General features: G+C 38.1%; 1 protein-coding gene across 3 annotated transcripts in view; it reads right to left on the reverse strand.

Annotated features, from left to right (window-relative positions):
- The window catches only part of LOC106068685 (centlein-like), a 50,081-nt gene extending 22,955 nt beyond the window's left edge, over positions 1–27,126 (reverse strand). Inside the window, exons 1-6 of one of the 3 annotated variants that reach the window (XM_056035183.1) lie at positions 26,900–27,126; positions 25,068–25,145; positions 24,686–24,750; positions 24,434–24,522; positions 24,122–24,250; positions 23,173–23,257 (exon numbers count right to left, since the gene is read on the reverse strand). In XM_056035183.1, the coding sequence (XP_055891158.1) occupies positions 23,173–23,257; positions 24,122–24,250; positions 24,434–24,522; positions 24,686–24,750; positions 25,068–25,110 (411 nt within the window). In that variant the 5' untranslated portion in view covers positions 25,111–25,145; positions 26,900–27,126. Of the gene's footprint in view, positions 1–23,172; positions 23,258–24,121; positions 24,251–24,433; positions 24,523–24,685; positions 24,751–25,067; positions 25,146–26,810 lie in introns of all 3 variants that reach the window. The other 2 variants (XM_056035192.1, XM_056035200.1) reach the window with 2 other exon arrangements.
- Between the last annotated feature and the right edge of the window lie 206 nt (positions 27,127–27,332).

Here is a 27,332-nt window from a genome sequence, read left to right on the forward strand (position 1 = left end):
TCCCACAGTGGACAAGCCGTATCCACGTGATTGAATCAAGTCTTTGATTTATTCAGATTAATGCTGTTTATTTAATCCACCTCCCTCCCCCATTCCTCATTTGTCTTCCACAAGTGGACATCGCGAGACTCTAAGCTAAGCTAGTTAACTAGAGTTGTCCTTCCTCTCAGCTAAGCCCCATAACTGTCGCCTGCTGAACGTCCGTGGTTGTTTCCCCTGAATTCAACAGCCTATTCTGGCGGTGATGGGGAAAATCTAATTATTAGAAATGGGCGACCGTTTCTTTTTCTTTTGTCTGTTTCTGACCAACAAAATTTGAGATTTCTGTTCGGTTTTCAAGAGAAAATGGAAGATACAAAATTGTAGCAAGATTTGGAAAGGGTAAAGGTGATTGAGGACTAATTAGAGAACTTTTGTGGAGAATTCTGGAACAAATAACTCAGACTAAAAAGAAATTTCTCATACTGGAATAAATGTCTACGACACAAAAAATGTCTCAGATTGGAAAAAAATGTTTCAGATTGGAACAAATGTCTCAGATTGGAAAAAATATCGCAGAATGGAAAAAATGTCTCCGATTGGAACAAATATTTCAGATTTAAACAAATGTTTCAGATTGGAACAAATGTCTCAGATTGGAACAAATGTCTCATATTGGAACTAATGTCTCATATTGGAATTAGTGTCTAGGGTTGGAACTAATGTCTCAGATTGGAACTAATGTCTCGGATTGGAACTAATGTCTCAGATTGGAACTAATGTCTCATAATGGAACTAATGTCTCGAATTGGAACTAATGTCTCGGATTGGAACTAATGTCTCGGATTGGAACTAATGTCTCAGAATGGAACAAGTGTCTCAGATTGGAACTAATGTTTCAGATTAGAACTAATGTTTCAGATTAGAACTAATGTTTCAGATTAGAACTAATATCTCGGATAGGAACTAATGTCTCGGATAGGAACTAATGTCTCGGATTGGAACTAATGTCTCGGATTGGAACTTATGTCTCGGGTTGGAACTAATGTCTCGGGTTGGAACTAATGTCTCGGATTGGAACTAATGTCTCAGATTAGAACTAATGTCTCTGATTGGAACTAATGTCTCATAATGGGACTAATGTCTCGGATTGGAACTAATGTTTCAGATTGGAACTAATGTCTCGGATTGGAACTAATGTCTCAGATTGGAACTAATGTTTCAGATTGGAATAAGTGTGTCAGGCTTGCTTCAGGTGGCCCGATTTTTATAACTGAATCAAAACTCTTTTAATTACGTTCTAAGCCCGCTAGACTAAAAGTAATGCAGTCCCCAAGTGAGTCGCCTGCATGTATTTGTAAGATTGAGCTCTTCAGTTTTCTGACTAAAAACCAAAATAATGCAGTTAATGTGCAAAATCGAGCAAGCTTTCAGGTCACCCAACATTTTGACTGAAGTGACTTCAATTTTCTTGAAAACTCTCCAACCCAAAGCTACTCACACCTCTCTCGCAGTTCCCCATCGCAGTTCAACCCATAAGAAGAAGACATCCCAAGTGCCATGTCTACTCCTTCCATCCTCTACGAACCACTTACCTCGGTGTCCAGTGTGTCCCCCTCCATCCTTCCCAACACTGATCCCAGCCATCGATTGCTCTTCTAGCTGGCCGCCCTACTGCCAATGACGCTGACCCCTTCACCCACCCACCCCATCCCTCTCTAAGACATTTTTGGGCCGCGGACCGAAGGACTTGTTGTCAAATCGCCGTGGGGATGACAAATGGTGACACTCGACCCCTGGTCTCCCCCCCCCCCAACCCCTCACATGGCGGTCGCCCCATTACACAACATAGAGACAGCACAACTCAATTTGTAATGATTTCTTGGGACATTGGCTGGGAGGGGAGGGGCTAATTGGGTGGGTTAAAGCACAGCCTGTGATGGTAGCGGGGGGGGGGGGAGGGGGAGAGGATGGGCGCTGGGTCTTTATGATGTATTGATTAGCTCCACGATGTCTCAGTTTGAAATCCACAAAGTATGTCAGTGTGTACAAATGATACCATCAGATGACATCCACACGTTTTTGTGTAATTATTCCAATACAAACATTGTATGTAACAAGTGGGGAGTTTGTTTTGTGTTTCATCGAATTCCTGCCGAATTCAAATTGTTTTCTTGTATTCCATTGGATGATAAAGTTGAACTAAGACATCTACACTATTTGGACTGACATACAAACTCATACCTAATTGTAGATACACATACATAACATAAATTAAATTATACTTTTAAAAAAAAAAACGTCACCAAGAGACAATTTCATGGTTTAAAGCATGAAAGAGAAAGAAAAAATTAAAAGACTTGAAAGTACAACTTTTAGTTAACAATTTGGGTTAGAATTTTGAGGTATAAAAGACATTTTGGAATTATAGCAGAAAGATTGCTATTCCAAATGGTCAACTTGTAACTCCACAATTTGTATTTGTTTTGGACAATGTATACACTTTGTATTTGTAGTGCACTCGTAGAAACATGTGCTACACTGTTTAGTCTCAGTGGAATTAGAACAATATCAACTATGAAAGCAATAGTTTGGTGAAATATTTTTTTTTTACAAATAGCTCACCATAATAGAAGCCTGGCCTAGTGATCCTGAGCGTTGATTCATGCACCAGACGCTTTCTTAGCCTCGTTTCGAATCCTACTGCTAAGTAAATATTAAGCACATTGTTTTTAACCAAACGGACAGACCAATGAAGTAAAGTAAATTTTTTGTTTGTTTCAATGTAGTCAATCAGTTGGACAACTCTCAGTCTTTCTATCTAACGCTTTCACTTTCAAACACAAAGTGTAGGTAGAGTGTGATGGGCATGGAGAAAGTCATTGTTCTTTCTGCTTTTCCCTTTGAGCACTATTGGCACATTTCTCTTTACGCATTACTGTCACGTTTCCATTTGCGCATTACTGTCACGTTTCCATTTGCGCACTACTGTCACGTTTCCCTTTGTGCACTACTGTCACGTTTCCCTTTAGCGAACTACTGTTACGTTTCCCTCTGCGCACTACTGTCACATTTCCCTTTGCGCACTACTGTCACATTTCCCTTTGCGCACTATTTTCACATTTCCCTTTGCGCACTACTGTCACATTTCCCTCTGCGCACTACTGTCACATTTCCCTTTGCGCACTGCTGTCACATTTCCCTTTGCGCACTACTGTCACATTTCCCTCTGCGCACTATTGCCACATTTCCTTTTGCGCACTACTGTCACATTTCCCTCTGGGCACTATTGTCACATTTCCCTCTGCGCACTATTGTCACATTTCCCTTTGCGGCAGGGCCATGTTATTCATGACGTTAGAATCCGAGCGAAGTGATGCGATGGTATGTTAGACAAGCTTGGTGCTGTGTATGCTCTAGTTGGTATGTTAGCAAGCTTGGTGCTGTGTATGCTCTAGTTGGTATGTTAGCAAGCTTGGTGCTGTGTATGCTTTAGTTGGTATGTTAGACAAGCTTGGTGTTGTGTATGCTCTAGTTGGTATGTTAGGCAAGCTTGGTGCTGTGTATGCTCTAGATGGTATGTTAGACAAGCTTGGTGCTGTGTATGCTCTAGTTGGTATGTTAGACAAGCTTGGTGCTGTGTTTGCTCTAGTTGGTATGTTAGACAAGCTTGGTGCTGTGTATGCTCTAGTTGGTATGTTAGACAAGCTTGGTGCTGTGTATGCTCTAGTTGGTATGTTAGGCAAGCTTGGTGTTGTGTATGCTCTAGTTGGTATGTTAGGCAAGCTTGGTGCTGTGTATGCTCTAGTTGGTATGTTAGCAAGCTTGGTGCTGTGTATGCTCTAGTTGGTATGTTAGGCAAGCTTGGTGCTGTGTATGCTCTAGTTGGTATGTTAGGCAAGCTTGGTGCTGTGTATGCTCTAGTTGGTATGTTAGGCAAGCTTGGTGCTGTGTATGCTCTAGTTGGTATGTTAGGCAAGCTTGGTGCTGTGTATGCTCTAGTTGGTATGTTAGGCAAGCTTGGTGCTGTGTATGCTCTAGTTGGTATGTTAGACAAGCTTGGTGCTGTGTATGCTCTAGTTGGTATGTTAGGCAAGCTTGGTGCTGTGTATGCTCTAGATGGTATGTTAGACAAGCTTGGTGCTGTGTATGCTCTAGTTGGTATGTTAGACAAGCTTGGTGCTGTGTTTGCTCTAGTTGGTATGTTAGACAAGCTTGGTGCTGTGTATGCTCTAGTTGGTATGTTAGACAAGCTTGGTGCTGTGTATGCTTTAGTTGGTATGTTAGACAAGCTTGGTGCTGTGTTTGCTCTAGTTGGTATGTTAGACAAGCTTGGTGCTGTGTTTGCTCTAGTTGGTATGTTAGGCAAGCTTGGTGCTGTGTATGCTCTAGATGGTATGTTAGACAAGCTTGGTGCTGTGTATGCTCTAGTTGGTATGTTAGACAAGCTTGGTGCTGTGTTTGCTCTAGTTGGTATGTTAGACAAGCTTGGTGCTGTGTATGCTCTAGTTGGTATGTTAGCAAGCTTGGTGCTGTGTATGCTCTAGTTGGTATGTTAGCAAGCTTGGTGCTGTGTATGCTCTAGTTGGTATGTTAGCAAGCTTGGTGCTGTGTATGCTCTAGTTGGTATGTTAGCAAGCTTGGTGCTGTGTATGCTCTAGTTGGTATGTTAGCAAGCTTGGTGCTGTGTATGCTCTAGTTGGTATGTTAGGCAAGCTTGGTGCTGTGTATGCTCTAGTTGGTATGTTAGCAAGCTTGGTGCTGTGTATGCTCTAGTTGGTATGTTAGCAAGCTTGGTGCTGTGTATGCTCTAGTTGGTATGTTAGGCAAGCTTGGTGCTGTGTTTGCTCTAGTTGGTATGTAAGGCAAGCTTGGTGCTGTGTATGCTCTAGTTGGTATGTTAGACAAGCTTGGTGCTGTGTATGCTCTAGTTGGTATGTTAGACAAGCTTGGTGCTGTGTTTTCTCTAGTTGGTATGTTAGGCAAGCTTGGTGCTGTGTATGCTCTAGTTGGTATGTTAGACAAGCTTGGTGCTGTGTTTTCTCTAGTTGGTATGTTAGGCAAGCTTGGTGCTGTGTATGCTCTAGTTGGTTTGTTAGACAAGCTTGGTGCTGTGTATGCTCTAGTTGGTATGTTAGACAAGCTTGGTGCTGTGTATGCTCTAGTTGGTATGTTAGACAAGCTTGGTGCTGTGTTTGCTCTAGATGGTATGTTAGACAAGCTTGGTGCTGTGTTTGCTCTAGTTGGTATGTTAGGCAAGCTTGGTGCTGTGTATGCTCTAGTTGGTATGTTAGGCAAGCTTGGTGCTGTGTTTGCTCTAGATGGTATGTTAGACAAGCTTGGTGCTGTGTTTGCTCTAGTTGGTATGTTAGGCAAGCTTGGTGCTGTGTATGCTCTAGTTGGTATGTTAGGCAAGCTTGGTGCTGTGTATGCTCTAGTTGGTATGTTAGGCAAGCTTGGTGCTGTGTTTGCTCTAGATGGTATGTTAGACAAGCTTGGTGCTGTGTTTGCTCTAGTTGGTATGTTAGGCAAGCTTGGTGCTGTGTTTGCTCTAGTTGGTATGTTAGACAAGCTTGGTGCTGTGTATGCTCTAGATGGTATGTTAGACAAGCTTGGTGCTGTGTTTGCTCTAGTTGGTATGTTAGGCAAGCTTGGTGCTGTGTATGTTCTAGTAGGACGTGCTGCTCAACAATGATTGGAATGTTTCTCATCATTTACGACAACTAAATAGTCACTATAACAGTTGCACTTTTATTCATGCGTTGACTTGTCATTTAACGTTTGTAGTTACGGACTAAACCTATTGCTATTGTTTACTAATTTCTTACAAGACTGTCAGTGAGCCCGGGCAGACCCGCCAAGGCGTTAAATACAACCCTGACATTGAGGATGCCCAAAATTTTCAATGCTATTTGGACGGGGGCTCTGAATGGTAACGAACGGGTCCTCCAAGAGATGTCAATGACTTCAAGTGCGCCATCGCAAACCTTCCATTGTACCCCCCCCCCATTAAAGCAAATACATAAAACATCAAAATACAATCTACCCTCCCCACCCACCCTCCTTCTCTCTTTATTCCAACCACAAGCGTGACACCTACCCCCACCCCAATCGAGGAGACGACATCCACTTCTGTCATTGTGTCACATTTGTATTCATTGCTTGCACATCTTGTCTTATCCCGGAGCCAGGATGCACGCTATTAGGTCAAGAATAAACTGGTCATTTCCCTGGAGCTCCACTTGCCAGCAGCTCCATGAATGCAACAGACTTGAGTCTCTCTCTAGAACCTTCCTCACTAGAAAGACTAACATATTTTTAAAAAATAATACAAAGATTTTTTTTTTAGAGTCGTGGATAAACAAAAGAAAAAAATATGAATTTGTGTATCAAATATAATTTCCAACATTTTCAAGTTAAATTTTTAAAAAAATATTTCATTTAGTTCGAGGAAAAAAAATAATTAAAAAGATGTCCCAATCGTGTTAAGATGAAAAGTCGTCAAGGGACGGAACCCTGCTTGTCATATCGACTCCCCATTTCTATGCATTGCCTGTGCATCCGCTCGACAGTTAGGTCAAACGACAAGTTTGAGAATGTCATTAGCGCAGCAAAATGAGTTATTTCCCATGAGTTTTCAGTTTACATTTTCACCAGTCCAGTGCCAGCCACCCCCCCCCCTTCCCCCAAATCGCTCTTCATACTCAACTATCTATCATCTTTTAACTTTCTTTTTCTCTCAAACAACAAAAAAGTGGGGGGGGGGGGGAGCTGCAGGAATACAAGACGGTGGAACTTACTAAAGGAAACTAATTGAATAGAGAAAATGTAAGCTTCGTCGTCAATCAAATGTGACTTTCTCTGTGCAGTCATCAGAAAGTTACAAATACAGACCCACTCCCATAGGTATACATAGAGTAGACAGTAGCTGGACAACATCTGATCCCAGCTTCATTGAAATCTTTCTCGTCCAGTCCTTGTGGTTCGTACTACTGAAAATAATTCCTCTCCAGTACTATGGAGAGAAACTCAAGAGAGGAGGAGGAGTATACTTTCCTATAACTGTTGGCGGGCGAGGGTTCGGTGCCTGAGTGTGTATGTGTGTGTGTAGCTGTCTTTACAAGTACAAATCCTGACGCTACTTTGCTCATAGGAAATGGCGCGTTGCGGATTGAGGTCCTAGTCACAGAATCTGAAGGTTATAATATTTTAAAATGGACTCATGGCTATCAGGAAGGAAAATTGTACTCTAGTGTACTCTAGCCACTGCTAGAAAGGGAGGAAAACTGAGTAATACAATCCCTCTATTGGCAATGCCCGGCGTGACCAAATGTAGCTCGCAACCAGTAAGGTTTAAAGCAGTGATTCCCAAAGTGGTCTATATAGACCCCCAGGGGTCTACGAAGACTTCCAAGGGGTCTATGAAAGTGAATAAACAAATTGGGGGTCTATGAGATGTCCACGGGGGTCTACGATAATAGATTTCATTTAAGCAGGTCATGACTTTAATTTTCACATCACATTAATGTAATTCTTCACACTAATATATAATGTGTACATCACATTAATATAATTCTTCACACTTAGTTAATCCTTTAAATATTTATCCTGCTATCCAAATGAAAACTTGTATTTATTTTCAAGACTTATTTCAATCCCGTTCCTTTTGTCTACATGTAAGGAATGCTGAGCTAAATGAAATGTCAACTGTATAGCGCTCTGATTAGTTAAAATTGTTCATTCCTTCCTTATCAAACATGCCAATTGCCCTTTTTTATGCCGATATGAAACTAATTACACTGGAGGATAATCTGAGAATGTCGGTATGATAAAAAGATTTGAAAAACTTTCAAACATTCAAAGATAAAGTTCAGAATAGACCCACAAAATATGTCTTCGACTTCATATAGAGAAGATGATGGTATGTGGGCGTCTTACAATATCTGTTTACTTATATCAAAATAGGGTGGTAGTAGTTAAACGCTTGGCATCCTAACCTGGGGTCCTGGGTTCGAATCTCGGTGAATTTTGAATGTCATGTTTTTTAGGGCTCCCCACCCGTGACCTCCGTGTCGAAGGTGCCGGTCCATCCAACTCTAATGGGTACCTAACTTAAGTTAGGAAGAGTAAAGGCGGTTGGTCGTTGTGCTGGCCACGTGACACCCTGCTCGTTAACCGTTGGCCAAAGAAACAGATAATCTTAACATCATCACTCGGTCTGAAAGGGGAACTTTACTTTTTATGACCAAATACGTAAAACACTAATGGTAAAACATTTATTTTACCAGCCGTTGTAGTTGTAAAAACTGTTTTACATAAAGCTACATCTGATATTAGTAAAAGAATTGCTTTAAGCATCTCTACAGTTCAAAGACACATAGGTGGCATGAGTTATAAAATTAAAAGCTTATTATGTAATTATTTACAAACGACATCTCTACAGTTTGGGATCAGCAGTGTCGCAGGCTCTGACAGGGTGTAGTGATGTGCGCTGCTAACTGCATTAGGGTCGCTGGCTCCTTATTTTTACTCAGGGTTGACCCACAAAACCTTTCCCATGTTTAAGTGCAAGGCAGGAGAGTTTTTGAATTCTGCTAGGTAGTCAACCAAGGCTAATTAGCCCTTCCTGCTTACTGGCTTCTCCCCTTCTCCTGGTAGTGACAACATCTTCGCAGACTCAGTATTTGAGCCACACATGATTAAGAAATACACGAAAAACTGCTCTTTGAGAAAATTTTAATGATACTTAAACCTAAGGCAAATTTGTTAATTAATTAATATTGAATGTTTGAAGCGCTACTTCATAGAACAACAAATTCCTATTTGAAACATAACATCCGTACCAACGGATGATAAATCTGCAAAAAGACATTTCCAGTGTGTTTGGTGATTCCAATAGATATCTATTTTTATTTTAATTATTAATTGGTTTCAAAAAAAAATCTCTATAACTTAGTATGTAGCTTTAAATTAATTTTTCACTTTTCAACTCACTACAGATAGAAATTAGTTTAACATAAATGTTGATGAATTTGAAAAAAGGTGCAAATTAAGCAGGGGGTCTACCGAAAACCAGAAAACATGGCAAGGGGTCTACAACACAAAAAAGTTTGGGAACCACTGGTTTAAAGTGATACTTGTCGACCGGCGGCGTAGTATACGCCGCTATTTTGCAGGGCCGGCCTTATGCCACTGCAACCTATGCGACAGCAGTGGGCCCCCCACTTTCATAGGACCCGCGCTAATTCTAGGTGTAAATTATTAAATTAAACCATTTTATAACTTATAACAGATTTCGGCCGCCTGGTTTACCAGTAGTTCCTGGAAATCTCCTGAAATTGCAAAATATATGAAAAAGTCATGGAAATCTCCGGAAATTATTAAAAACTTTAGAAAACTCATACAAATCTCATGAAATATATAGACAAAAATTTTCATTTTGGGGTGTCATTCAATATGGAAAACGCAAATCCTACACGCGATAAAAAAAAACGGCATTATGCAATACCCGTAATTGGGTAATCTGGTGAAAGAAGCTTCTCGCGCCTCAAACTAATGAAGAATTACTTGAGGTCAACAATCCTCGAATATAGATTTAACCATTTGGTAATTCTTGCTACAGAGCGTGATCTATGTAGGAAACAGAATTTTTATGATATATTCGTAAAGTAGTTCTGTACGTAGTAAAGAATGAATAAAATGCAAAGACGAATTTATTTTCTAATACAAACTCTTAAATTTCACTTATTATCAGTATCCCAACCCAAACTGGGCCCCGCGAAATCCGTTTCACATAGGGCCCCACATCGGTTGAGTCCGGCCCTGCTTGTTAGTGGCGGGTGAATACAGAGTAGATTCCTCGCCCCCCCCCCCCCATCTTTTTTACGTGGGATAGAAATAAAAAAAGAGTGATCTTTCCACTACTTCTTGGTCACAACGGTTACATCCGGCCCTATTTTGTGACGGGTAAATACTACTCGTTCTCCCCGCCCCCTCTTTTTTTTCGTAGCGTAACTTGCAGAAATAAAAGAGTGATCTTTCCTTTACTTCTTGTCCAAACTGTTGAGCCATGAATAGAATTATATATATATATAGATAGATAGATAGATGATGATATGGGACCTGATGTCACAAAGGAGATAACTGAACAGTATGTATATAGCCGAGGGTCTAAGTAAGCATTCTTTTCGCCATCTGAGACTGCATATGTCAAATTAAGTCCCTTGACGAACCATTAACAATGTGTGATGCAGTCGCTTTAAAAAATGTATTTGATCAACAATTACATCGCAAATAGTGTTCAGTGGTCATCGGTTAACATAGTACCTGAGGTCACAAATAAAGCCATTTAGTAAAATTTTTAACAAGGCATCATAATATCACCATAATGTATCATGGGGTCACAGATAAATACATTTGGTAAATGATCAACAAGGTCTAATGGGGTCACGAATAAAGTCTTGTGTAATTAAAGAGGTCATATGTCCTCACTTACCCCTCCCCCCGCAACAGGTCACACCTATTCACTAATCACACTAGTCACGAGACTTTCTTGACAAAGACCCCACTCCCGAACACACTAAATCCCAGGCCCCTGTCGCAAGCACCAGTTCCTCTTAGAACCCACCAGTCAGACTGCTCTGGTCGTCACCCACAAACACCGAGCCCCCCCCCCCCCCTGTCCTCCCACCAGACTCAATTAGCTCAGTCCCGGTTCAACTCAGTCACCCCTAGACTTTTCTATCCACCAGAGAAACGGGTCCAGAAGACAACACGATAAAGCCATCCCGCAAGCACCGGCCCACAGTGGACACATCTCTGGTTACATGTTCATATCCTGTCCTTAACTGACTTACAAACATGGGAGAGAGCGGGGGTGAGTGTTTTTGTAGAGGGCAACTGATGAGAAGGGAGCAAAGTGGACAAATCAATTCTAAACAATAGTCAATGACGATGTCGTCAAGCTAATACCTATAAGTCCCAATACGTTCCGCTTGTGCTTCCAACAGAAAACCGCTGACCAACTATCTACTATATATATATATATATATATATATATATATATATATATATATATATATATATATATATATATATATATATAGATAGATAGATAGATAGATAGATAGATAGATAGATAGATAGATAGATAGATAGATAGATAGATAGATAGATAGATAGATAGATAGATAGATAGATAGATAGATAGATGTAAAATACCACTTATTCATTGATCAAGAGATCTCTTAAACCGTCGTACAGATCAGCATAAAATTTCCTGCACAGGTTCATTTTACTCCCTAGACGCTCACTAAGAACGGTTTTTGACAGATTCGCAACCTGAGGACCGCTATTTGCGAAAAAAAACGCAAGCTTTCTATTAAACCTTTGTATTTTAATTTCGGTATTTCCTCAAAAAGCCGCAATCTAATTAGAAAGTATTAATAGAAACATGTCACGAATTCCGTATTTTTAAAGCAATTTTTTCCCTCTAGTCTACTTATTTTTAATAAGCCTTACGTCATTTCCACTTCCTCTTAGACGTGGTCTGAATACAAAAACAAAACCAATCCTAACAGCAGTTAATATGTTAGATCTAGAGTCTTTTTTTTTTTCGAGAAAGAGAAAGAAAGTATTGAAACTTTGTGACACTGTCAAAAAAAAACAACTAAATCCTAATAGCATTAAAAAGATCAATCTAGATCTATTGTGATTCAAAAAACGATTACAGTTAATAAAACTAAATTGATATTTCTTTTTATTTAGAGAAAAAATACCAAAATAAATGTAGAAAGGGGAACTGGAACGTGGCTTTCCACTTCCTTTTAGACGCGGTCTAAATAAACAAAACAATCCTAACAGCATTGATATGTTAGATCAATCTAGTGTCTTTTTCTTTTTTTCACAATTGGGGCCTTAGGAAAATGCATTTATTTTCTTTAGGTCTGAAACTGATGGTATGAAGAAATGTATTCGGTGTCTAATACCGTACATCGCTTGAATTAAGATTAAAAGTTGCACATAAAAAATATAAAAAAAAAAACTAACCAAAAAGAGGGGTGGAGGTCATGGTCGAAATATAATAGAGATTGAATTGAGAAGATGTAGACAACCAATTTGAGTGCCGGGGACGCATTATGGAGCGGGTCTTTCCTAATAAAGTCAAAAGCCTATGTCGGAGAAATTACGATGCGCAGGTTAAACGAAAACAAAAAGGGGGTTCCAGAGAGCGGAGAGAGAGAGGGGGGGGGAAAGAAAGACAGATAGAAAAGGAAATAGAGAGCGGGTCATAAAATTTCATTGTAACAGATACACTAATACAACGGCTAAAAAAAAGGTACGCCACGTTGATCATCAAAATGTGTCCCGTTTATTACAATTGAAAAAAAGAAAAGAAGGGAGTGCTCCGGTCATAATTAGCAATATAAAGTCAGGGAACAAATCAACGGGTTTCGCTGGTGTTTACGTATGTTATCTTAAAATATGTACGGTATATATTGAGGGCCAAATCAAAGACAAAATACTATAAATCATGTTTGCTGTGTTCTCTGTTGAGTCGACAGCCTAAATTTCCGAAGTATGTTTATATTTTTAAAAATTGCATTACGGCTTTTATGTCGCTAATAGACTTAAACTTTGTTCCATTTTATTCTAGAAGACGTCAAAAAACATGGACTCGAACCCTTGAGTTTAAATCAATGTTTTACAAAGCTTATACCAAATGCAAATGTTGTCTAGCTCAGTGGCTAACGTGTCGACCTTTCATCAACCCTCAAGTTCGAATTCAAGTCGAACAACGTTTTTAAAATTGCTTTCGAAAAGCCAGTACAGAAACCTTCTCTCTCCCCACCCCCAACACAATAACACATTATATATTGTTATAAACTTGGTGGTGGCACAGAGAGGGGTAGTGGTGTGTGTGTAGTCAGCCGACGCAAATCGCCCCAGGCCAGCGCTAGACGAGCGGTCAGCCGTGACGAGCTACGACGGTCAGCCGAGTCGAGTGTCAACAGGACAGTTCGGGAAAGATCGCCGTCGTGAACAAGAGCTCAGGAGCGTCACGAGAGTTGTAGTCATCTGACCACCTAGAAACGTCGAGCGGCGTTCTGTCCGGTTCGAGAAGGCCAGTAGGGACCCTATATAAGAGCGGAGGCGACGCAGTCAAGACAGTTCAGAAAGCGGGTTCACGGCAGGGGTTCAGAGCCCGGTTCACTACAGTCCGGTCGACTACAGCACAGTTCAGCGGTGTGGTTCTGTACAGAGCATTACGACGGTTCAGTGCGGAGTACTGTCAAGTACAGTTGAGACGGCTGGCGTCTTGATCTTGGTCTGTGATCGAGTCCGACACAACGAGCCTAGTGTGTGAAGTCAGTCCTAAACTGTTGAACCCAGTGCAAGAGTTGATACGGCGGAACGGTGTTATCGGAGAGATATTTGTACAGTGTACGTGTTGCCAATTGTACAGTATTGGCTGTTATTTATTCAACTATTAAAGTGTTACGTTACTTTGGAGCCCTGAGTTGTCAAGTTCTTTAGGTTGGTGGTGTATGGTGCAGTTTGCAAAGAGCCTGGATAGTGAGATTCGTAACAATATATTTATTTATATATATATTATACCTTAGCAACAATGTTATGTTTGTGAGTTACATCAGAAATATGTGCCTTCCCCAAGAGGATGTGACCACATTTACATCTGTTGGTGATGTACGCCCTACCAACTCGACCATAGGAGGGAAAGTGTTTGCGAAGCGCCGTGCCAACAGACGTCTCTGTTAAATACTGGCTAGAAGCAGCTAATGGCCAACAAGGCAGAGTTGACGATCAGCACAAGAAAGTTAACGAGGCGATAAACTCATTCAACTCTCTCCACGCTACACCCCCCTTAAACCTTGTTCCACCACACCCAATTTTCTGGCCAGGCCATTTAGTGTTCTCCCTCCTCCGCCCCACCTATCCCCTCGCATAAACATCGTGGAAGCCAGACCGCGTGGCCGTCCTGACTGGAGGACACTCTGTCCCACTCGTGAGTCACTTGGTTTCAACTGACAAGTGTTTTGACAATGTAATCATATTTTTTGACCCCCCCCCTTTCCACCCCTGTTATCTTCCCCCTCCCCCCTCCTCTCTTTTTCATTTGTACGACTGTCCACGTGACACAGCCGACCCGAAAGAGAGGACTGGAGGTCAAGACAGAAGGGACAAGCGTGGTCGATACGTTCCCCCCCCCCCTTTTTCTTTTTCAGTGTCCCGAGAAGCAAATCGTATTAGTTAGGAAATTAACAGGCCTGAAGTGATGGACGGAGATTGAACAGCAGAGAACACGGCGATAGAAACAAATAGTCAGATAGACTTGAGAGTTGACCTACAGCAGAGAACACGGCGATAGAAACAAATAGTCAGATAGACTTGAGAGTTGACCTACAGCAGAGAACACGGCGATAGAAACAAATAGTCAGATAGACTTGAGAGTTGACTTACAGCAGAGAACACGGCGATAGAAACAATTAGTCAGATAGACTTGAGAGTTGACCTACAGCAGAGAACACGGCGATAGAAACACATAGTCAGATAGACTTGAGAGTTGACCTACAGCAGAGAACACGGCGATAGAAACAAATAGTCAGATAGACTTGAGAGTTGACTTACAGCAGAGAACACGGCGATAGAAACAAATAGTCAGATAGACTTGAGAGTTGACTTACAGCAGAGAACACGGCGATAGAAACAAATAGTCAGATAGACTTGAGAGTTGACCTACAGCAGAGAACACGGCGATAGAAACACATAGTCAGATAGACTTGAGAGTTGACCTACAGCAGAGAACACGGCGATAGAAACAAATAGTCAGATAGACTTGAGAGTTGACCTACAGCAGAGAACACGGCGAAAGAAACAATTAGTCAGATAGACTTGAGAGTTGACTTACAGCAGAGAACACGGCGATAGAAACAATTAGTCAGATAGACTTGAGAGTTGACCTACAGCAGAGAACACGACGAAAGAAACACATAGTCAGATAGACTTGAGAGTTGACCTACAGCAGAGAACACGGCGATAGAAACAATTAGTCAGATAGACTTGAGAGTTGACCTACAGCAGAGAACACGGCGATAGAAACAAATAGTCAGATAGACTTGAGAGTTGACTTACAGCAGAGAACACGGCGATAGAAACAATTAGTCAGATAGACTTGAGAGTTGACCTACAGCAGAGAACACGGCGACAGAAACAATTAGTCAGATAGACTTGAGAGTTGACCTACAGCAGAGAACACGGCGACAGAAACAATTAGTCAGATAGACTTGAGAGTTGACCTACAGCAGAGAACACGGCGATAGAAACAATTAGTCAGATAGACTTGAGTTGACCTACAGCAGAGAACACGGCGATAGAAACAATTAGTCAGATAGACTTGACCTACAGCAGATTTGTTCATTTCTACATAGACATGTTAACATATAACGTATTTTGCAAAAACCTTCTTATTAGCCGATATAAAATAAGTAATTCATTAGTGCTGTAAAAATAGGCTACTACGACTAGATAAGGATGTATACATTAGAGCAGCCATGAAAAATAAAGCGTATAGAGAAGGCTTTTAGTGATCTCATTCAAGTCTTTCACCTTGCCAGCAGACGAGTCCCAATAGAAAATTTGTCTTTCAATGAAAGATGACGTCGATGGTCATTATGCAAGCCCGTGTTCAGTTCGATAGCTGTCTCCAGGAGTTGTCTCCTCATATGGAGAAGTCTACAGTCTGTGTAAGGTCAAAGGTATGATCTGAGGGTTCTGCCTTTATCAACAGCAGACCAAATGGACGCGTTCCATAAAAACAGCACACCTATGTAAAGCTCAGCTTACGTCTGTTAAAGAGACACTGGATGCACACATGTATGAAATGACGAGGTAGGAGTTCGCTACATTTCGGAAAGTCGAGGCCTTGGTGAAAAGAAAAGAAACTGCTCTACCGTTAAGCCGAAGAAGAACTCGTCGGCCAATCGAGAATATGTTGAAACAGCCAGAGCAGATTCTGCTTCGACATGTGGCCCGAAGTAATGTACACACGTGAATCTTCGAATTGTCTCTACAGGCAAGGGGAGACGTTGAAGCAACGGGAACTTAAAATATAATGTTCACTTCAAACGAACTGTGCACTATACGTATAATAACGTCGACAATTCTTTCAAATAGCATTTCCAATAAGACCTTCGAGAAAAGACTTTGAAGGAGGTTAACATTAGTTTCATCTTTTTGGACCTTAGCCAAATCAACAAAACAATTGATGATTGATGATACGGAGTGCTATTGTACTTCATTACCACTATGTGTGCAGTGCATTACCCGAAATAAGAACTTGTCAATTTGTATTGTAGTCTAAACGTTCACATTCCGTTTCTATGTATCAACACATTTCTACAGACATATCTCAAGTTTTATGTATCGAGGTAGACATAGACTTGAGCCATCCTGATCGTTATAACGACTATTGCCCAATAATATGGTTGGGGGGGGGCGGCTTACAGGGCTATCGAGACATACAAAGAACGCTGCAAGATGAATTCAGGACCAGATCGATATTTCATTTTGTCATAAAGTCGCCGAGGGCTTTTGATAGTCCGGCGACTGTCCACGTCAGCGAGCCCCACGGTGCTCTGCTCTGTTATGGCAACCTCTCTCCGCCCATCCCTAACCTCCTATCTCCCCCCCCCCACCCTCTGTCCTATCTTGCACCCAAACCTTATCTCCAGGAACCATATCTTTCACACACCTCCACACACACTCAGCGGTCCACACAGCTCCACACACACTCAGCGGTCCACGCTTCTACAAGCATCTATGAATCATAGGTTGTTACCCGAACTCAACAAAAGCAACCCCTCACTCACCCACAAATATCGGCGACGGATCTATAAGTTATTAGCTCTACGCTTTCATGTGTGTCCCCAATGCCTGAGACGGGTGGAACCCCCTCCTTCCCAACCCCTCTCCTTTCTGTAACATCCCATTCACAAGAAGGAACTGCGTGAAGTGCCGCTGTTTAGGGACCTCCTGATGCCATCCCCCAGGTTCAACAGACAAGGCTAATGAAATTTTCTTCCCTGGCCATTTTTCTACCGCCGTCTTTGGCAGAGAAAGGAGACCAGGAAAAAAAAGTGGGCGATCGTCTATCTTTACGCAGCACCATTGGAAGCAATCTGAATGGGTCGTGACGCCACTGACGACTCTTGGGAAATAGCAGTGAATGCAGCGGAAAAGGACGGGATGGAATGAACACAGATGACAGGGATAACCTTGAGCTACAGACTCAAGACAAACTTCTTGAGCAGAAGAGCTCTTTCGTTCCCGTTTTTATTTCCTCTACAAAAATATAACGAGCAAAAAAAAAATTAAGCTGAACTAAACATTTTAAATGTAAGATTATACCTGATGTATACGAACAAAATATAAAAAGAAATCTTATAATTAAATAATGTGTATATTTTAAAAAATATTCTTCTAAGAATTTCAATGAGAAACTATAGAATAATACAGCGTTTCTAAAACTGTGTGGCGCGTCTCCTAGAGTGGAGGGGGCGAGAGGTCCTTTCAACGGGGACGCGACTTCTTTTTAAAAAGGGAGGGGGGGGGGGGCTGAGCCGGACAAAAACAAAACGTAGTGATCAATCCGTTTGATTATGAAACCAAGTAAAATGACTTTCAAATCAATAGTTCACATACTCAAATATTTCAAACGTAATTGCATTTTCTAAAAAGGACCTTTTCAAATGTCGACCGTTTTCGCCAGAGAAGTCTGCAACAAAATGGACTCAAAACCTTTGGAAGAAAGCATCCAACAACGTCTCCACTACTTTGATTCTTCTCGACATTCTTCTGTTTGAAGGGTGGCAATTCAGACGGCTGTACATCGTTATGTTGACAAAATAAATCCAATGTCCTCGGCAAGAAGTGTGATTTAACCATGAAACTGATCTTACGACGATCTCACCCTTTACAGACGTACCCAGCATGCACTATATTCTCACACAATAGTTATACATGATAATAATTGGCTAGTGCTGCCTACTCCTTTATTAGACTCAATTTGATCTGTACACCCAATCTTAGATCAAGCTGAAATTTTGCATAATTATTTCTTTTACCTGATAACACAAGAATCAATTTTTAAAAATTACCCAATTAGTTTATTAGCTATTGGTAATAAATTATGTTGTTTGGTATCTCGAACAAGGGAAAGACATTGTAATTCACTGAAGTGGTGGTATAAGCTGAATTAGTCCCCCCCCCCCCCCTTTTATAGGTCATCGAACACATACCTGAAAACACGACGAGACTACAGAAACACTAGATAACTCTACAATCTTCCATGTTCGTAAACTCCCCACTAGCAGAGTGGTTACCGTGTTGGCTAATGGCTTGAGAAGCCTGAGAAGGCTTGAGCCATGAGTTGGATGCGAGTCGTTCCCAATTTTTTGTTATTAGTATAAATGCTTTTTTAATGTTAGCCTAGATCTATTATAAACATGATTGATCCAAACTAATTGATACAAGTACGCCTAATGTACGCTTTTTTTTTGTTTTGTTTTGTAAAGAATTTTTGTTTCTTATATTTTCGTGTTTCTACCAGAATGAATAGTGCGATGTGTTGCAAGAAAACATTCGGCCTGTCCCATCCTTTATTATTTAAAACTTTTTTCACTTGCGCTCAAAGAAAAATAAAATGAGTTCTAAAGCTCAGAAGGCAGGGAAAGGCTTGGCTCCGCCCCTGACATCATGGGGAGTTTACAGAGCTCTCACAGAACACCTTGCAAGATAAAGGGGGAACCCTATGTCTATCTGATACTTTCCAGAAAGAATCTTTTCCAGCACACAAAACACTAGGAAATTATCTACGAAACAATATTTCTGAAAAAAAAAAAGGGGGGGGGGCTAATTGGACTAGCTTTAATGAATATCTAATGCGTAAATTTGGATTCTAAACATATTGTTAATGTTTATGCTAAACATAACTGGAAAATTTAGTTATAATTTTGTTTTTAAGTTTCTTTTCTTTATTATTACATTATAATAGCCATTTGGAACCCGACTGTGAGAGCCAACAGCATTCCCGAATGTCCACAGCTAGATAAGGGGGAGGGGGGCAATGAAATTCTTCTCGTTTAGGTTGGCGCCGCCCTTAAAAGTCTGAGAAACACTGGAATAATAAAATGTGTCTCTCTATTGAAACTTACAATGAGTTATTGAGATGTAGAGATGAGGAAGCAACAGTATATAATTGAAAGTATTCATTGAAACTACTGCGTCATGTTTGAGCTCACGTTAGAAACAGTAAGAAGAACCGCCAAGCCTTTAGCGTAGAACAATTCTCGTCTCGACATGGAATGTTAGGATTACGTGGTGTTTGTTTCACGAGAACAAAATACATTAAATATATATATATATAGGACAGTGACATTGATCGTTCGTTGTTGTTCAAGAAATGGTTACTAAGCTCAGTAGGTATTCAACACTTTGGTCTGACAGAAACAACGCTGGGCATGAGATGTGACAGGAAGTCCAGAGAAAACATTCATCTTCAGAGTCAACGCAGCAGTTAAAGTTTTACATTTTAAATATAATGTCAGTGAAATGGAAATAATGGTATGATAGTAGTTCAACATTTCACACTTTGGTTTAGAACAACGGACTACCAGAATGTTTTTACTGTAGCATTCTTGACTGTTATCTTCTAGCGACTCTCAACTCATGGATCGAACAAATAGGAACTTATAAGACAGAAGTGATTTGACTCACAAGTGTACAGTCCTTGGTGCAAGTGACTGTTACCATCGATTAACATGCTGGTAGGTGAGTGGGTGGGACGGGTTCGGGGGAGACTTGGTGAGATCTAATCAAGTGACAAACGTCGAAACTTATGACCTCCCGTGTCTTGGCTCCTCAACACTAGGACACATCGCCCAAGTCTTTCAACTAGCTGAGACTGGTACCTCCCTTTGACATCCCCCACCCCAGGCACGCACCCCATTTCTCCTCAGAACAGAGAGGGATGGCCCGCGGCGTTGTCCTTAAGTCCCATATAGTAAGACTCTGTAGGTCTAACACTATTGATCTACTTTCACTCCAGTCCCCCTGCTTGTCTCTTGAACCACAACTTTTTTTTTCGCTTCAGGGCTTTTAATAGTCTGGGCTTTGCTATCTATGAAGTTGGTCTTTTTTTTTTTTATTCCCAAGTACTTTTACTACAGAAAAGAAAATGTCGGCTGTCCACCAAATCACTACCACTCCCCCTTTTTCAAACCTCAGTTGTTTTTTATTTCGGTACTTTATTCTTGAAGTAGCCTACTGGTAATTGTATGTTGTTGTTGTTGTTTTTGGCACTAGGAAATGGTTCAGTCCCAAAAAAAGTTTGTTTGTTTTTTTGTTAATATGAAATTCGGTTATACAAATCTGAAATTATAAACCTTAATTTATTTCTATATTTACAACGTTTAGTCAGTCTCTGTCAGTCGCAAGTAGGACCATAAACTTATCAACGGAACTTGCTTTTGATTTTGTCCGGATTGTAGAAAGAAATGTTACCAAGTTATAATGAATGTGGTAAATCTTCTAGTGTTATAGATATCAGCTGAGAATCAGCTGTGAATAGACGAGTTTGTTCATATTAATTATTAGATACTTAAGGTCCAAGATAAATGTGTGTGTGTGTGTGTGGTGACGTGGTTATAGCTGTTTACCAAACTTTCGCTTTATTGTGGCCCCCGAAATGGAAAAGTCGCTATTAGTTTTGTTCTGGTTATCATCTGTCACGTTTAGGTCTTGACAACTTTTTACTTTCTATATTGTATATCTCCTATGTGCTTTCTTTGTCCATCTCTCGGCCTTTTTATTTCCCTCTTTCTTCTTCTTGCACTCTCTCTCTCCTCTTTCTATTTCCTGTTTCACTGGCTCTCTAGTTCTCTACCATTGTCTCACTCTCCCTCTCTCTCCATTGATCCTAACCCTAACCCTAACCCACCAAAATTCAAGAAGTTTGCAACAAATGACAGCGTACTTGTCACCCACCCTCCCCTAGGGGCACCCGTAGACGGGGCGTCGTGTCAAATAGGACTGACATTTCCCAATGAGACGACAATCGTCCTAAAGGCTACGGAAACTGAGCAAGTCTCTTTTGTTCAGTACTCACTGGCTATGACGATCAAAAAGAAAAATGTTTTATCACTTTGTGTGGGAAAGGTTGATTCCTTAGTGTGAATGAATAAATATTAAATGGGAACTCCAAAAAAAAAAAAAAATCCATTGATAAGAGAGCACACTAGCACTCATCACTTTTACATATTATCTTATATCATAGACCTGTGTTGTTATACCATAGACTTGTGTTGTTATATCATAGACCTGTGTTGTTATATCATAGACCTGTGTTGTTATACCATAGACCTGTGTTGTAATAAAATAGACCTGTTTTGTTATACCATAGACCCACATTCTTATACCATAGACCCACATTCTTATACCATAGACTTGTGTTGTTAAACCATAGACTTGTGTTGTTGTACCATAAACCCGTGTTGTTATACCAGAGACCCATATTGTTATACCATAGGCCCATGTTGGTATACCATAGACCTGTGTTGTTATACCATAGACCTGTGTTGTTATAACATAGACCTGTGTTGTTATACCATAGACCCACATTGTTATACCATAGACCTGTGTTGTTATACCATAGACCTGTGTTGTTATAGCACAGACCCAGTGTTGATGGGGATCCTTGTCTAAGACAAAATGCTTGGCAGAGCCCAACCTTTCCCAAACTTTCTTTATTTTCTAAACAAATGTATAACTATGTTAGGTATAGCAAATGTCAGGTATAACTATGTTAGGTGTACCCAATGTTAGGCATAACTTATGCCAGGTATAAAATGTGTTAGGTATAACCAGTGCTTTTTTTTTGTAAATAAATAGGTGCCGGTACTCAGTGATGTATTGTCTAACGTTTAACTACTAATAAATTAATAATAAACATTAAAATACAAGAAAAGTAAAACAAAATTTCCCCACATTGAAAAAGGTGCCAGTATGCCGTACCGGTGCGTACAGTTACAAAAAAAGCACTAGGTATAACTAATGTGAGGCCTAAGTAGTGTCAGGTATAACAAATGTTAGATAAAAATAATGTAAAATCAAAATAAAATAAAAAGTAAAACTACACCCTGATTCAAACTCAAGACACTCGACTTAAAAAGTCTTGAAAGTATAAACAAAAGTGAAGACCAAAATGAGCATCTTGTACTGTTGTGATGATGTTTTAAGAGTGACATTTCAAAATAATAATAATATCTTTATTACTATTACTATTAATAAACATTGTTAAAGGGACTAAAGTAAATTTTGTTTCCTTTAAATGAAGCTTGACCCTGGCAGTGCCAGAGAATGAAAATTGATTCATTTCCATAATAATAATAATATTCTTTATTTGTTTGTTTTAGTGCATTACCACAAGAAACCATTCTAACTATAGAAAATGGAATATATGTTCACACAAGTTTCAATCAAACTATTCATTTGAAATGTTTCTAACAGATAGTGGCATTGTATTTAATGATTTGTCTTGTATTTCCTTTGTCATGGTAAAATGTTAAAATCTTGACCCAGAAGGTGTTTTTTTTTTTAATCTTTTTAGTTTTTTTATGAATGTTTTTCTTGAATGGTTATCCGAATGAGGTTTGTGTGTTGCCAATGAGTTTACTAGCAGCATTTAGGATTTCATGAAGGACTTCATGAAGTTTATTTTTAATGTTAATGTTCATGTTGCCATACCAGGCAGTGATGTTGAAACTTAAAATACTGCAGATGTGAGCATGGTAAAACATTGACAAGTATTTTTTATTAACACTAAAGGAAAACATTCAATTGCTTTATGATTTCCTTAGAAACTTTTAACTTAGATCTATAAATTTGCCTTTTATTTCTCTTGTTACAGGTAAAAATAAAATATCCCTAAACTACAGTAGGAGAAAAATGTTTGTGTTGAATATTAACAAGTTACAAACTTTTATGGATAGTAAAACATTGTCAATTGTAATGTAAAACCATAAGGAAAGTACAAATGTCTGGCCTAATAATTGGGATAGGTTAGATATTGTGGAGACTGCAAGAAGGTACAATCTAAAACCAAATCCTGTGAGAACTCACCTGGTGTTCCAATAAGTTAAGCTTTTCATGAAGATTCTCATTCTCCAGCTGTTGTCTGGCTAACTTTTCTGTCAGTTCTACTTTTCTGTTAACAAATAAAGAATGCAATAACAAGTTTAATTCCCTATTTTGAGAAAAAATTCATGTTCATTAGCACAAAATATAAAACTGAAAATTCATAATGTTTTCTATCTTTAGTTAATTTAAAATCTTTAGATTTTAAATATTCTATAAAAATCATTATAAAGTTCTTAGAACAGAATTAACTCTTTCTCTCCTGAGTGACGATACCATCGTTGATTACAGCCCATAAAATTAGTTTAATCTTTGAGTTTGTAAACTTTAATTTGTGCTATATATAAATAGGGCATGCGTTTATCTATACCAACTATAACATTTTCTGACTAAAAGGAAACCATTACTGAAGTTTAATCATAACAAGCTAGTAAAAGACAAATGGGATAAACTAATAATTCCTTTTGAACGCAGAAAATAATAACGGAGAGATAGAGTTAAGTACTAATAAGTAAAAAAAAAAAATTGAAAAAATAATAATCTAATAATACTTTTAAATAATTATGTTTTCACCTAAAGATAAGAAATAGTGCTATTATCAGCATTTTTTTTTTTAAAGTTATTTAGAAAAAAAAATAAAAATCACTTTGAATAGACAATCATAAAATAATAGAACAGTAATTATATATAAAGAAAATATGTTTTCAATGTTAAATGTGTAGTGTCATGTAACATCAGTATCAGTAAGTTGGACTCTTATTTCAGAGACCTTAATAGGAACATGACATATATAAACAGTATTTCAGTTATTCATACTATACAATGTTAATCTGTGTTTTAACAAAGGTTTTAAAAATTTAAAATAGTCAATTAATAAAAGGAATTATGATGTACAGTAAAGTTAACAGTAAAAAACAAATTACTAATAACTTACTTAGACAGGACACTGCTAATCTCTTCTGCTTGTTTTGTGACAATATTCTGTAATTCTTCAATGCGATCATCTTTAACTTGTATTATTTCCAAAACTTTACGATCTTTGGTTTCCGATTTCTCTTTTTCCCTAAAATAAACAACAACAGTATATAAGTTATTTTTTAACTAAAAAAAAAAAATTTTGTAATTGTTATTAAAAAATTATAATAAGACCTATCAGATTTTCATAATAGAAAAAAATATGATTTGACAAACAAAAAATGAAATCACATTAAAAAACTATTTACAATAAAAATACTTTTATTTTTACCTTTGTGTCACTAAACCTATAGCATCTGTGAGATCTGGATTAGAGGCCTGAAGTTTCTTCCATAAGGACCAAACAAATTCTTTATCAGCCTGTCAAACAATAATATTCATTTTCCATATAAAACCTTTTTACCACAAACAAAAATAATTCCAATTACATGACAAAACTATATTAATAAAAGGCTTTAAACTAAGCCAGAATATGTTCAACTTCTACCAATTAGAACAAACTAAGAAGACATTGATATCTTACCTGACACTGAGCTAACTCAGCAGCCAATGTTTGATTCTGAGTTATTAATAAAGTAATATCTGGGTCTGAAGGAAAAGTGCATAAAGTTAATTGCTCATTTACATTTTAGGCTTGGGTGCTGGCCATATGCATAAGATAATTTTAAAATATATTTCATTACAGATTTTTTTTTTTTGGTCTCTTTTAGTAATTCAATATAATAGACACTATAAGCAGCTATATGAGTATGTACTTTCTAAGTGATTAAAATAATAATATCTAAATATAAATAGACATTAAAATTGACTTTATGAGCATATACTTTCAAAGTAATTCAAATTATTGTAATAGACACTAAATAATAAGCAGCTTTATGAGCCTGCACTTTCTAATAAACACATACCTTGCATATTTGACTGAGAAAATGTAAGACTCATTATGTTCATATGAAAATTAAGATGCTTTTGCAGTCAGAAGTCATCTGAAATTGTACATATTACATATTCATTCAAAACAAGTAACCTTTGATAGTACAAAGGTTATGGGATGGGGAAGGGTCGGATGCCAAAAACCTCAGATTACAGAGATAAAAAAATGTGTTTGCTTTCTCTGTTAAAAATATCTGTTCCTTTCCAGCTTAAACCAAGCATAAACAGATTCTTCTACATGGGAATTCTCACATGAGTTAAGGGATTTTCTCTTGGTATTGTCTTCAATAGATTTTACAAAATTTTCTATTTTCTCCTTATTTTTTTTATACTGTCATATAAAATACATAGTTGCCAATTTCTAACAGTCACTGAGCTCCATTAATAAAGTGCAGTGAATAGCAGATTTGATATTACACCTACAATGTCTTAATATAAGAGTAGCAGAGTAATGCACAGTAGACACCTCAGAATATGTATTTGTTTAGTATCAAATACCGAAAAATAATGTTTGGCACCAGGGCTCTGCCCCGAATTGCACAAACCTCTTAGCTGGCAAGGGAGGGGTGTCTATTGTTGTTCCATTAACTCCAGATATGACCTATTCTAAGGTGTAAAAAATGTAAGAAACAATGAATGACTGAATGAAATGAAGATTAATTATATATAGATAGATTTAGTAAGTGTGTGTGGGGAGCAGGAGAAAACTAGATCCTCCCCACACCATCCCCAAAGAAAAAATTCTGGTTATACCCATGAGACCTTCTAGGTTAGACCTAAGTTGAATGAATTCCCTCTAACTCTCGGATTCAATTGTCTCAATACAGTATTATAGGCCTACACTCAAAAAATACAGGTACCAGGTATCCAAACTAGATCTATTACTATTCTATATCTAGAATCTATACTTTTATACTATTTTAATTATAAGAATAATTCTAGATCTATAGATCTACTATTTTTATACTATAGACTTTGGATCTGGACTAGATAGACTGTATCATTGTATGTATAAGTATAGTATAAGTGTAATTATAATGATAATATGATATAGAGTCTAGAATAAATATAGATCTAGAATCTAGACTCATCTAGAATCTAGATCTATATAGATTTAATAGATCTAATCTAATACTCAGACTAATAGACTTAAAATAATAGATTCTAGATCTATAATAATCTATATTCTATATTGACTATTTAATTATATAGATCTAGTCCTAGTAACTACTAGTTTAGTAGTAGATCTAATAGTAGTTACTAGTATTATAGGTATATGATATTCACTATATGATACTTGATAGTATTATTTAAAAGTATATTCTGTATTAGTCACGTAGTGTATAGATCTCTATGACTCTAGTTTCTATAATAGTTATACTTATACTTATAGTCCTAATTTTAATCACTATAGTAGACTATAGTCACAATAGTGACTATAGTTTAAATTAAGTTAAGTCACTAATCAGTCAGTGTCACTGTGACTATACTATAGTCATAGACGAATACTATAGTCTAGAATAGTCATAGTCACTGTCATAGTGAGTTAACTTAAGACAGTTAACTGAGTTAAGTGAGTATACTCACTAATACTGTATTATTTAGTCTATAGTCTATATGATAGTATATCTAGAAAATCTAGATCTATCATCATCTAGATTGTCTAGAATTAGAATAAATTTATATATCTATATTAGATCTAAATTTTTATTCACTACTTCAAAGAATCAAACTAAGCTTCACTTTCTGAGCTTGTCTTGTCACTTTTGTTGTTTTCATTTGTGCAACTTGTTGGCACTCGACTAACCTGTCCTATTTTCGATAGAAGCGAAGTTTAGCCGCTTGATGTTTTTTGTTATTTTATATTCCACAATAAGTTTGAGCTGTTATTCATTTTATAGCAAATCAAATTTTAAAATGTCAAGTTGTTATTTTTTAACTAAAAATACATTTATATTCGATAGATTTAGATCTATCATAATTCGTTTTCAAATTTCCGATCTCTCGTTTCTAGTCTATCTGTTGCTACATTAAACAGTCAATTTGGTTTTCGGTAATTATTTGCGACATTATTTTTTTTTATCTAACAGTAAAACAAAAACAAATTGGCTCAAAATGTTTTTTTACTAGATTTATTGTCAATAAATAAAGACCATTTAGTTAAAATTTGAATTATTTTCTTTTATTTTGGTGCTTTTTTAATGGACATAAATTACTAGTTTACGACTACAACAGAAAAT

This window comes from Biomphalaria glabrata, chromosome 1, assembly GCF_947242115.1.
Source record: "Biomphalaria glabrata chromosome 1, xgBioGlab47.1, whole genome shotgun sequence".
Lineage (NCBI taxonomy): Eukaryota > Metazoa > Mollusca > Gastropoda > Planorbidae > Biomphalaria > Biomphalaria glabrata.